Source organism: Anser cygnoides, chromosome 5 (assembly GCF_040182565.1).
Source record: "Anser cygnoides isolate HZ-2024a breed goose chromosome 5, Taihu_goose_T2T_genome, whole genome shotgun sequence".
NCBI lineage: Eukaryota > Metazoa > Chordata > Aves > Anseriformes > Anatidae > Anser > Anser cygnoides.
The window spans coordinates 42,479,346-42,491,714 of NC_089877.1; the positions used below are offsets into that span (position 1 = coordinate 42,479,346).

Genomic DNA, 12,369 nt, shown 5'->3' on the forward strand with positions numbered 1-12,369 from the left:
TGGAGGGAAGGTCTTAGTTACATGCAGAAATTGCAAGAAAAGCCATTTCAAAAAGGGAAGGGAGAACTGTTATTATGAATAAATTAATATTTCACTGCAATTAGATTAATTCAACAGGTGTTAGTAACTGTGAAATCTGTGTTACAAAGCAACATTTGCCAAAAGTTTTGGAGCAACAGCTTGTTTTCAGCTTCCTGGCTTTCTTATAGCCTCAGGAGGCCAGTTGAGCTGTTTAATGTGAATGGCTACAAGCCAGTGGACTTAATTTAAGGACCATAGTTTGGGAATCAGTGCCTAAGTGAATAATTTATTAGAGCTGAGATGCTTGAGCATAGAAACTAAAACCTTTTATGTAAGGAAGTAGATTTATACAACTTTCTAATTCACTAAAAAGGGGAAATATAAATGTGATACTGTTGTTTTTAAATTTCATTTGAGGATATTATTAAAATTAATTACACTGGTACTTCACATCAGGTGTTTCTGAGCAGGTGACCCCAGTCTGAATGGTAAAAACAACTTTAAGGAGACTGCTTATGATTTTTTTTATTTATTTTTTTAACCAGGAGTCACACCAGTAGTATAATCACTTTCATCTCCAAAGATAAAGCCTTCATCTGGCTTTGCTTTTATCATGTACGTTACAGCATACTCAGAGCTGCATGCTGTTCTATATTTACCGTGTGGTTTATTTTTCCTAAGCCAGGCATAAAGAAGACCTTATAAGTGCTGGCAATTGCTCATGCTCTTTGCACTAATGCAGCACTTGGGATCCCTTTCTGTGTGCCATGTTCCCCTTGCCCTGGATGCTGAACAGATGCATTGCTAATCAGGATGGCTTATGTTGTGTCTAGTAGTACAGAGGGGATTCCTTAGTTGTTTTTTGGGCGCTACTTTAATAATACATGCAATTAAATATCAACAAAGAGTTACTACAATTAAAGAAAAAAAAGATAAAAAGATGTTAATAAAAACTGAAAGGAAACAAAATCACATTGAATAGAATTTTGTAGCCTGGTGGTCATAGCTTTCACTGCTGGTCCTGGTTTCTGTTGCAGACTGTGTATGGGTTGTGTCTTAAATAGCATTTAGATATATAAAGCAAGGAAAGCTAACATCACCACTTTGTGTTTAAATGTTGGAACCTTTGTTGTGCTTTGAGTTGGCCTCAGTCTTGTTAGTGTGCATCCCAGAGCGAGTCACTGAAAGCATTTAAGCACGCATCTCCCCTGGGCTTCACGTTTGCAGGTCTTTGCAGAACCTAGAAGTCTAGCTCTGCTCTTTACTATCAAAGCAGAGTGGTTCTGGCCAAGTACTAAAGCATAACTGTATGCCACAGAGGAAATCTGTGGTCAAAAAAGGAGGCAGATAATATATTATATACCTCCATGGTTAGGTGGATGCCAAACAGGGATTTCTGAATCAGTGTTGACCACATAAAGCCTGTTTATGTCCTTTTCTACTTTGGACTTGGCTGCTAATGGTAGTGTAATACGTCTTTAATTTCTCAAGTTTTCATTTGAGCTACAGACTAATAACATTTTCTTGTGATTCATGTGCAGAGAGCAAAAAGAACAGATGCAAAAGTTGAAAGAGTTTAAATCCGACATTTCCGCACAGGACTCTCCAAGATCACAGAACACCAGCACGAGGCCAGGAGGTGCCTTTCAGGTAAATTCATCTCAAGCCCACGTAGTAACGTGGGTAGTAATTCTGTGTTTTTCAGATCTTTTCTGCGCTCTGATGGTCATACTTCTCTGTGGAATGCCTCCCCAGCAATCCTTACAACTTCTTCAGTCTTTTGTTGAGGCAAAGAAACTGTGGTTTCTTTAGATTTTTCAAAGTCTGTCTTATTCGTTCAGTCCACTGTGTCTTCTGAACATAACCCGCTGGGGACAGTAGCTCATGAGGTTTAACAGCCTAGACTGCTATAAGACAACGTGCAAGAAGAGTTCAGCTCTTATGAAAAAAGATTGTAAGGCTCATGAGAAGACCCTCCTTTTCACCACCTAACTAGGTTCTGATATTATCTTTGAATCCCAGATTGTTTTGCTTTTCCTGCTTTAAGTGTTCCTTCCTCTTTGAAGAGGTTAAAAAAGAAATTTGAGGATAGTTCCATCAGAAACTCAGATAAAGTGGATATTAGCTTTCTGTTGGCTGTCTTTGTTAGGAATACTCATTACTGGAATATCGTGAAGCGTGTGGAAGCACACATTTGTGTATCTCTGTGCCTTCATCTCCTGTTGTGATACAGTTTACTCCTCTGCTGTCCAGTCTCCTGGTTGGTTCTGGGAACTCTTCTCAGATTCTTTAATTTTTTTTTTGATAGTTCAAGTTCATACCAGGTCAGAAGACAGCTTAACTTCTCCAGTCATGTTTACTCAGGTTTATAAATCCTTCCTAGAATGAATACAACAGTGTTGTTAAATGTATGTTGAAGTCGATGCTGAGTTGATGCACAGACTTCATTCTTCATTAGATCATAACCTAAAAGTTACCGGTACCAATAAATTTGGCCGTACTGACCTGCGAGCCTGATGTTTAGCCAGACCAAGTTTTCTTTGTCCCTCCCTCCAGAGAAGCATTGTGCTGTGAATGATACACTGCAAGTTTTCTTTTTGCCTAGCTGACCTCTTCATTGTTTACAGTGTCTATAAAGTAAAGTAATGGAACAGATTTGCTACCAAGAGCTGCAGATGTGTTGGCATCTTTAGGAAGTGACTTTACTTCCTAACTTTGGTATTTCCTACTTCATCCATCTGCCCAGAGGTATTCAAACAACTTATCTTTCTTTGGATTTCTGCCATGTCTTTGAACTTACTACAAATCTCAGCCTGTATCTACAGCCATTCTCTGAGTTCGTTTGCATGCTGCTAGTAAGGCTGCCTCTAACTTGGCATCTGCTGGGATTCTGAAAAGACCCTTTTGACACAGTACATGGGGATGTTTGGTTCGAGACTGGATTTTTTCACTGGGCAACACCTCCCCATTTCTGATATCGATCTGATGTTGATTCCGTTAAGGGTTTTCTGGGTGATACTGTTCTCTGGGAATTTTTCCAGTGACTTCCAGAAAGAAGCTGGCCTTATCAATCCTTTTGTGCCTCAGCTAGCTGCCCTACTTCCACACTATTTCAGCCTCCTCACAGACAACAAAAGAATCTTTGGGAATGAAACAGTAGACACCTTTGATATGAGATAGGCCCACTGGAGCTTAAATTAATATTATTTTGAAGGAGAAAATAGATAATATCCAAGCCTTTGCATAGTGAGCAAACGCCAAATTAATTCGGGCCACCAGCTCTTGAAATTTTGTCCTCCTACCTGTAGCACCTTGATGGAGGTACTAGAAAATGCTTATAATTTAATTACAGATTGCCGTTGTGCTTACTGACTTGCAGAGGATGAGAGAAGGTTAGATTACAGATCTCTATTTAAAGTGCTTTCTGCATCTAGGTCTCTTCTCAGCTATCTTCAGAGGCACCAGTAGAAGCCCAAGCTATTAAACCTTCTCCTGCTGTTATTATAAAGCCTCCCGTGTTGTTCAGACAGCCCACCCCTGTGACAAGACCAACTGCCCCACTGGCAAGGCCTGCTACACCTATGACAAGGCCACATGCTCCAGTTCCTACTCCAACTACAGCCCCAAGTCATGGTCAGTCTTTAAAACCATCACCTTCTGCTGTGGAACAGGAACGCTGGGATGAGGATTCTTTCCACGGACTCTGGGACACAAATGAGGATAAAGGAGCAAATATGGAGTACGAATTATGTAAACAGGAGTCAATGATGCCTCCACCAGTATCCTCGCCAGTGAAAGTACCTGCTGTTCACACCTCTGTTCCGTCAGCTGTACCAGTGTCACTTCCTCCAGTTATTCCACCCGTTCCTAAGGCACCTATAATTCAGCAAACTGTGGATTATGGCCATGGGCGAGGTGGGTATTACAGTGAATGTATTTGTCCGTTCTGTAATGGAGGGATAGTTAGCTCCATTCTAAAGGAGTGTGGCACACAAAATATGCCACATATATTTTGCAGCTGATGTTTAGGCTGTGTACATTGTGATCTAATACTTAACAGTGCAATTTTAAGGAGTCAGTAATCTTCAGTCTTGAGTTTGATGTTTTCTCTAATGCTGAAAAGCTATGTCACGTGAATTGAATGGTATATATCCACATCTGCTTCTAATAAACACCAACTGATACGGTCACATCAACGTTATATTTAGATTGATAGTGAGACTTTCCCTTAATCCCTTTATAACTGAGTATGGGGAGTGTAACTGTGTTAGAAAGTACTTTGGTTTGTTACAGTTCTGAGAAGTGACTTAAAGCAGAATGTGGGTAATGTTTGCATTATTTATATACTGCTAATAGTATAATAGTATATAATATTTATATACTGCTATACTAATAGGTATGAGGTACATACTAGACAGTGCCTAGAGCCCTCTAGAACCAGTGTCCTGGTTCTGAGTAGCTGGCATGCTAAACAGGCATTTAACACCTAAGCAGTGAGAGCCTCTGATTTTTAGCACTGAGTTTATCAAAGCTAAAATTCAATGCTATTCTTTTAATTGAATAGACTTCTCTCATGTTTTCTTTTTTGCAAAAGTGGAATTGTGTTGTAAAGTTGTACATAAATTGTGCGTTGCCATTAAAGAGAGGTTTTTCTCTATAACTGAAGCCATATCAATTCCATTAAGCGGATGTTTCTCTAAAAGCAGTTAGAAAAACTGACTGTTGAGAGTCTTAAGAGAGCATTTCAGTTAATATTCTCAATGTTATAGTAGTTCGATGAGTTACTGAAACTTTCATAGCATCAGTGTATATAATGTAACTGTGCAAGCTTCCTGAACTCAGCCCAAGAAATAAAGTCCCATTGTTAAGGTAAAGTGGTATGCATATTTATGCACGCACAAATATACTTAAGACTTTAAAAACCCTGGTGTTCTGTATTTATGTATATTTTGGTAAGTTATTTCAGTCACTTCTAATGTCGTTGACTGAGTGCTTTTCACGACATTGGGAAGGAAATGGAAGAGGGGTATGTTAAGACATTACTTAGTTTTTTGATTATTTTTAACCAGATATAACCACCAGTAAAGTGGAACAGATTCCATATGGGGAGAGGGTAACTCTGCGTCCAGAACCTTTGCCGGAGAGACAAACATTTCAAAAAGGTAGGGAGCCCTTGGTTAGCTCACAGGCCATTAGTTAGCCCATAAGAAAAGTTGTAAGGCACTACAAGTGTGTTTTAAACTAAATAACTCCTGATTTAAATAAGAACCACTTTCTTGCCTTCCAGGGCCCATAAAAATAAGAGTTTATATTGTCAAGAGGAGTAATACGGTCATTGACCAAGCCATGTTAAAGACTCAATTCAGTAGCTTTAACTAGGATTGCATGTTATGGTTGTCTCTTACAGTTTGGGAAAGAGATTCAGTGGCTGAGTTTGTTTTAGCCCTCACATCATGAATTTCTATATATTTTTCTTGTACTTTTGTTGTTTATCCTTCAAAAATAATAAATTCAGGATATGTTTTAATAGTTTGGATTTCCATGGGTTTCTCCTTTCAGAGCACCCTGGTCGTTACAACAGAGAAAGAGATCGTGAACCGTATTTTGAGCGTCAAGGTAATTCAAATACAGATCACCGGGATTTCAAGAGAGAGCGGGAATTGCACAGAGACCGTGGTTCTGTGGACTATGAACGAGAGAGATTTGAAAAAGAGCGTCATCCCCGAGATGATAGGTATGTAGTTTTGGAACATTTTTGAAATCAATTTGATTCAAGCTAGATTGTGTATCAGGCTGTCTGTTTTGACTGAGGTACATAGTAATTTCTCATTGGAATCCATAGTAAAAAATTCTACGAATACACAGAATACTATTTTGGCAGGGTTATTCCTACTGCACCTTCAAGGACTCAGTCTTACCGTGACAAAAAAGAGCATCCCTCCTCCAGGCGGGGTGGTTTTGAAAGACCACCGTATGAACGAAAGACAGATCGTCCAGCATATGATCATGGGCCTTCTATGTTTGGAGGTATGGTTTCTCAGTCCTGAATACCTGCTAAAATATTATGAAAAATTATTTCTTTGTTAAGAATATAGAATTCAGGAAAATTTATTTGGATAATGTTATAGTTTGGTTTCTCAGTAGTGATGAGATCAGGAAAAGACAGTTACATATTCTGCTAAAAAATGTCTTTGATTGTAGTAGTTTCAAGATTAGAACTTTGAATTGTTTTGGGGAGACATCCATGAATTTATCCTAAAGTAATGAGTGTCTGTTAAAATTTATAATTTCACCAAACTAAGAAAATTCTTCTGTCCAATCATTGGAATTTGAAGGTGATCGTAGAAATTACCCTGAGGAAAGGATTCCTATTTCTGCTCCATCGATGCCTCGTCAGCCACCACCTGCTCCACGAGTGGAAAGAAAGCCAGAATCTAAAAATGTAGATGATATTTTGAAGCCACCAGGACGGGATAGCAGGCCAGAGAGGGTGAGTATGCATTGCAACAGCAACAATCAGTTTCTATGAAGTCTGTATTCAGATAAAATGCTCATGAGTGTAACACGTTGGGGAAGAAGCTTACATTCAGGGAAGCGCTTTAAATTCTGTTGGTTCCGTTGCTAATACTCAGAATGTTGTAGCCTAGGCCTGAGGAGTCCACAGGAGATGTAAACCTCTTAGGAAAGCTAATATGAAATTCCTACTAGTTGGTAATATTAATGTGTTTTAGATTCTTCTGAGATCTTTACTTGTGTTTTTGATGTATCGGAGGAAAGACTTGGCTTTATCCCGTCAGAGAGTTGGCAGTATGCCATGTAAAAGTCAGAAAGAATAAGATCTAGGCAATAAAACGTTTAGACAAGACTCATTCAATTAACTTTATTGTAAACAGTTTCATAATATCTTGTGCAGTGTGAGCTGCTGAGATGATTAACATCACATAATCTTATTATTAGTCCCGTGGAACTACCGCCATGCATTACAACATGGTTTGTAAAACCTGGGAGTGAGGCATGGTACTGGCTTTGCTTCATGATAGACAAAGTTGTGAGCCCAGGGCATGTAATTTTCTAGAATTTCTTTGTATAAGAGATCTGTTAAATTTAGTACAGTCTCCTACCTTATTTTACATTATCTTTGTTTCAGATTGTAATCATAATGAGAGGATTGCCTGGCAGTGGAAAGACACATGTAGCAAAACTCATCAGGGTACGTAAAGGACTGCTCACTGTGTAGTGCTGCTCATCTCTTTTGTGTACTTCCTCTGCTGTTTTCTTTCTGTTTGTACAGTATACTAAGACAAAAAATTAAGTCAGACTTACTGGAAGAAGTAGGAAGACCTGGAAGAGATGAGATCAAGACCTGGAATTTCAGTCTGTTGTTACTTAATGTTCCATGTCCTCATGTGGCATGTGAATCCTGTCCACTCTTAGTAACCATGAGGAATACCGCTTTCTTCCTGCTTTGAATATAGAGCAGGGAATTGCCATTTGCCAAAACCATTCTGAGGGTCTTCTGTAACAGAATGGAATTTTTACAGGTACCCAAAAGTATTTCTGTTTTGCTTTCTTCCCAGGATAAGGAAGTAGAGTGTGGAGGACCTGCACCAAGAGTGCTCAGCCTGGATGACTATTTCATCACTGAAGTAGAAAAGGAAGAGAGAGACCCAGATACAGGAAAAAAAGTAAAAAAGAAGGTACTTCTAATTCAGTTGCTTATTTTGACAAAGAAACAAGATACTGTGAAACAACATAGTGACAATCAGAATTTCAGTCTGTTGCTTTGGAAGAATGCAGCGGCGTGGGGGATTGTTTTTCAAGACAAGTCAATCTAACATAGGGGCAGAATGGGCAAATGATTGAAAGTTGATTTTGGAAGATGGCTTTCTCATGCTAATGTACTTTGTGATCAGGACATTCAGCAGTTGAATGTTAACAGCTTAATAGGTGTCCTCTTGCTTAAATGCTTTTGTCATTGACCCAGGTGATGGAATATGAATATGAAGCTGATATGGAAGAGACCTATCGCACCAGCATGTTTAAAACTTTCAAAAAGACATTGGATGATGGCTTCTTCCCCTTCATTATCCTTGATGCTATCAATGATAGAGTGCGACATTTTGAGCAGTTTTGGAGTGCAGCAAAAACCAAGGGTTTTGAGGTGAATACCTAGAAGGCATTTGAATTTCCTAGCACCTGTATACCAGTATTTCTAAACTTTTGAATGCAAAGTCATTCCCATGTTAAGGAAGAGTGCTATGGTCTAGATCTGTAAGTTTACCTTTCTTGGAATGTACAACTGTGGAGTGTATGACCAGATAGAAAAACTCTAAAAACTAATTTAAAACATTTAATATTGTCTTTCTCTTTCTAGGTGTACTTAGCAGAAATGAGCGCAGATAACCAGACGTGTTCCAAGAGGAATATACATGGACGCAAGCTAAAAGAAATCAGCAGGGTAACTGTATACGTATGGAGTCATAGGATTAATTGCAAGTTTCCTTGTGTTTTCACTCCTGCTGTTGTTGGAAAACTTGGCTTGTTTTAGTCTACATAATGCCTACGCTTTTCTTCGAAGAGGAGCTGGTGGTTATTTCACAGGATCGACTGAAATGACTTAAGTGCAGATAGATCTTTTCTTGTGATAAGAAGCCCAATTTTCTGTTCAATCTCTTATGGTTTTGGAGGTGCTTCATTTTTATGTTTTGGGTTTTTTTGGTGTATTTTTTTTTAGATGTCTGATCACTGGGAGGCAGCGCCACGTCACATGATGCGCCTGGACATTCGTTCTCTATTGCAAGATGCTGCTATCGAAGAGGTAAGAGTATCTCTGCCTGTTAAAATGACAAGTTATGGAAATATGTCTATACTGAAAATATAAAGCAGGTGAAGATATGATGGCAAACAGGACTGCCGTATACTTGACACTATAGAAAGATGGAATTGCTGTCAGATAAGTATTCCATTATTCTTATCGACTACCTAAATACAAAGGCACATGCTACTTTTTAAGGCATTTTTGTTTGGAGCCCTGACTTACGCATCTTTGAGGAAGAATTGAAGCTACTTTGTTCTTTAGCAACTGTTTAGTACCAATTAAAGAGTATTTTTGCTCTCTCAGACAAACCTTGGCACCTTTTCAGCTTAGTTGTTCATAATTTGAGAAATAGTCGATAAAATAAGTAAATAAACATTAACTCCTCTGGATCCCTGCTTTGTGAAATCGAGACCTGTACAGAGTAGTAGTAAATAAAACACGTTTAGCAGAAGATTACACTTAATATAGAGGAATGTTACCTTTTATTCCATTTACATTCTACCATGACACGCATCTTGGATACGTTATCCTTCTGTATTGTTGCATTCTTCTTTGACATATATTTCAGGAACTCTGGAAATAAACTACTGTGTTAATGGTTGTATTGAATGTACCAGAGCTGTTGCTGTCGGAACAGCTCTTGCTGTGGCCATAGAAACTGTTGACCTGCTGAAACAGGAAGGGTGTTTACTCTTTGCAGCTTGTCATGATCTCAGCAGGTTATTTTCTACTCTACAGATACTTTTTATTGTAAAATAGTCATTTTCAAGAGGAGAGCAAAAGTTTCAGCTCTCAAGTAGACCCAGAGAAGGACATATTAGGGGTTTACTCTGATACGTTTATCAAGGTTTTACTAATGGTTTTCATAACTGCATGTGTATGAGAGTATCTGGCATTTCAGAGTATACACATGAATTTCCATTAGAGGTATGGGCCCCAGAAAGTATTCCATTAGATTGGCAGGGTTAGATGTGTTTTAAAGCATCCATTTTTGTTCATTACGTTAATCTCTGTGATTAATAATCTCCACTGTGATAATTAAATACTTAAGATAGAGGCTTGATAAAGATACATTCTATACAGAGAGTGCCATTCAAGTGATTCGTAAGTGAGAAGTTTAAGATCTTCTTACGAAATTTCAAGTTTTGAAACATGATTGTGTATGAAGCAAGGGAGGTATTTAACTGTTACAAATACGTTAGCATGAAGAATTCATGTGAAGGAGGATCACAAACTATTGCTACTTTCCCCACACAGTTTCTTGCTCCAGGAAGAAGGGAACCTGCTTTGAAGGAAGCAGAAGTAGATCCAGTATTCATAGAAACTGCAACATAGTGCTTGCCAAAATTAATTCCATCTTTCCTCTTCTATTTGAGCTTGGAATCTTCTGCTTAACCTACTAAAAAAATGGGACTTAGAAGTCAAGCAGTGCATTGCAAGTCTGTGCTTGTGCTTTGTAACAGGTGGAGATGGAGGATTTTGATGCAAATATTGAAGACCAGAAAGAAGAAGCCAAGAAGGATGCAGCAGAGGAAGAAGAAAGTGAACTGGTAGGAGACACATCAGCCATCTCTAACAAAATGCTTTTTAATATGTCTGAGGGAGAGTCTCGATCTTGTAAATGCCAACCCATTGCCATTCTTAGCAGTGCGATTTTAATACACACGTCTATAGTCATTTGTTCCTTAAACATTTCTAAGAGAACTTTAATGTCAAATCGTGTTATTTCTATCTGATTTTCTTAAATAATCTGTGAGTGTATGACACAAACAGCATTATCAGAGTATCATGGCAACATGCCTCTTGCAGACATTTATTTATAAGTTACGGTACACTATAGCTCTCTCTTCCAGATTGTCTAAGTATCATACCAAGTGGAGGGATGGGAAGAATGGGCAAAGTTTCATTTAGCTTATTTTCTTTCACACGTCTAAAGAACTCGTCTCAACAGTCATAGTATATGACAACAGTTACGAAGAATATTTTCTCTGCCGAGGCTTTCTGACTTTGTCAGTAGGTATTTCCAAGTTGAGGGATTAGATCTCTTGGATGAATGAAGGTTAGAGATTAGTTCTATGGGCTGGCTTTTTTGGGTATGTATTTAAAAGGCTGCAGAAGGCCTCTGAATGTAACTTCTTGGTATGTGTTGGAGCTACAACTGATCAGTGCTTGAAGAGTTGAATGTGTCAAACCCTGGTTCCCACAACCAAGCAGTTAAATTCCTATAAACAGGAAGTAACCAAAAACGTCTGGGATGAGCAAGGTCTGTTCTCTTGATGGAAAATTACTCTTCCTCATGAGTGGCAGTATAGAAACCGGATGAAATACAGAATAACAAAAATGAAATTTAAGAAGAATGGATTTTAATAAACATCTGGTTTTGGGGTTTGCTTGTTGGTTTTTTTGGTTTGTTTTTTTGGTTGGTCTTCAGGTTTTTTTTAGCAATATGACTCATTCTCTACTAAATTATTCTCTGGCACAGAGTATGAGACTGCATAAAGTGGGATTAGAACTCTTTAAAGATGCATCCATGTTTACAAGAATATGGCTGCTAGCTTCTCATTTCTTGAAAATGAGTTATATCTAGAATAGAAAGTTGTCTTTTAGCATTTGAGAGAAATCTGTGCATAACTCTGTGTGTGTGTGTTTATGGGCTCTGGGGAGTGTCCTGTTGCACAGCACATCATAAGAACAGGCCTTTTCTTTATAAGACAAGGAGAAAGCATGGTGGTGGAAACTATGCAAATTATTAGTATCTAAAAGTAAACTACATAAAAGAATGTTTTCTATTCCAATTCACAAGAGGTGAAAAGCAGCAAAGAATAATCTGCCGTATGTAATCTTTGCCATTCAGTCACATGGCTGATTTCAGAGAGGTATGTCAGACAGAAAAGTATTTGGTATCTGTCGCCTTCTTGAGAACAGTTGGTAAAGGTTCTTCATTTCATTCTCCTGTACTTCTCTTAATCCTGGGGAAAAAGAGAGGTCTCAAGCTCCATCTGGCAAATGTCCTTGAAATATCCAACTGTCTTGTACCAAAGGATGAAGTCTGAATCTTTTCTTACCCTATCCGAAGACTGGGATATTATACAGATTCAGCACACATTAGGGCATTTCACACCATCAAAGTCACTCTTCTGTTGCTATTGTCAACTCTCACAGGGTTGTTTGAAGCGTTCAGACAATTCTTGCTTTTCTGTGCTTGATGGTATGAATTATTGATGCATTTAACTTAGTGTTCTCACCAATGTATCACACATTGCTTTGTTTAATACATGCTCCTAGCTGTGGTGTAACTTTTCTGAGCATATTTTAATGTGCAACGTTTGAAAAGTATAAATATATATATATACCTGAAATTTATTTATTTATCACAATGAAATATTGCAGTGCAAACTGTTTTAGTTTGTATTAACTACAGACTTGATTAAAAATATTAAAATAGATAAATCTGATAATCTCAAATCACTGATACATGCTTGAGGAAAAGGAAAAAAAAGGTCTGTAAAAGACTTTGGAAGAGCAATGCT

The 12,369-nt window shown here is 38.2% G+C and overlaps 1 protein-coding gene across 7 annotated transcripts in view; it reads left to right on the plus strand.

Moving 5' to 3' along the window:
* Positions 1 to 12,369, plus strand: part of YLPM1 (YLP motif containing 1) — a 39,147-nt gene that overhangs the window by 16,805 nt on the left and 9,973 nt on the right. For 4 of the 7 annotated variants that reach the window (XM_066998103.1, XM_066998104.1, XM_066998102.1 and 1 more), the window contains exons 6-17: positions 1,563 to 1,671; positions 3,456 to 3,936; positions 5,091 to 5,183; positions 5,581 to 5,755; positions 5,903 to 6,048; positions 6,357 to 6,511; positions 7,169 to 7,231; positions 7,599 to 7,718; positions 8,006 to 8,182; positions 8,396 to 8,479; positions 8,756 to 8,839; positions 10,303 to 10,389. In XM_066998103.1, coding sequence (XP_066854204.1) covers positions 1,563 to 1,671; positions 3,456 to 3,936; positions 5,091 to 5,183; positions 5,581 to 5,755; positions 5,903 to 6,048; positions 6,357 to 6,511; positions 7,169 to 7,231; positions 7,599 to 7,718; positions 8,006 to 8,182; positions 8,396 to 8,479; positions 8,756 to 8,839; positions 10,303 to 10,389 — 1,774 coding nt within the window. The remainder of the gene's footprint in view (positions 1 to 1,562; positions 1,672 to 3,455; positions 3,937 to 5,090; positions 5,184 to 5,580; positions 5,756 to 5,902; positions 6,049 to 6,356; positions 6,512 to 7,168; positions 7,232 to 7,598; positions 7,719 to 8,005; positions 8,183 to 8,395; positions 8,480 to 8,755; positions 8,840 to 10,302; positions 10,390 to 12,369) is intronic. The other 3 variants (XM_048059691.2, XM_066998107.1, XM_066998105.1) reach the window with 3 other exon arrangements.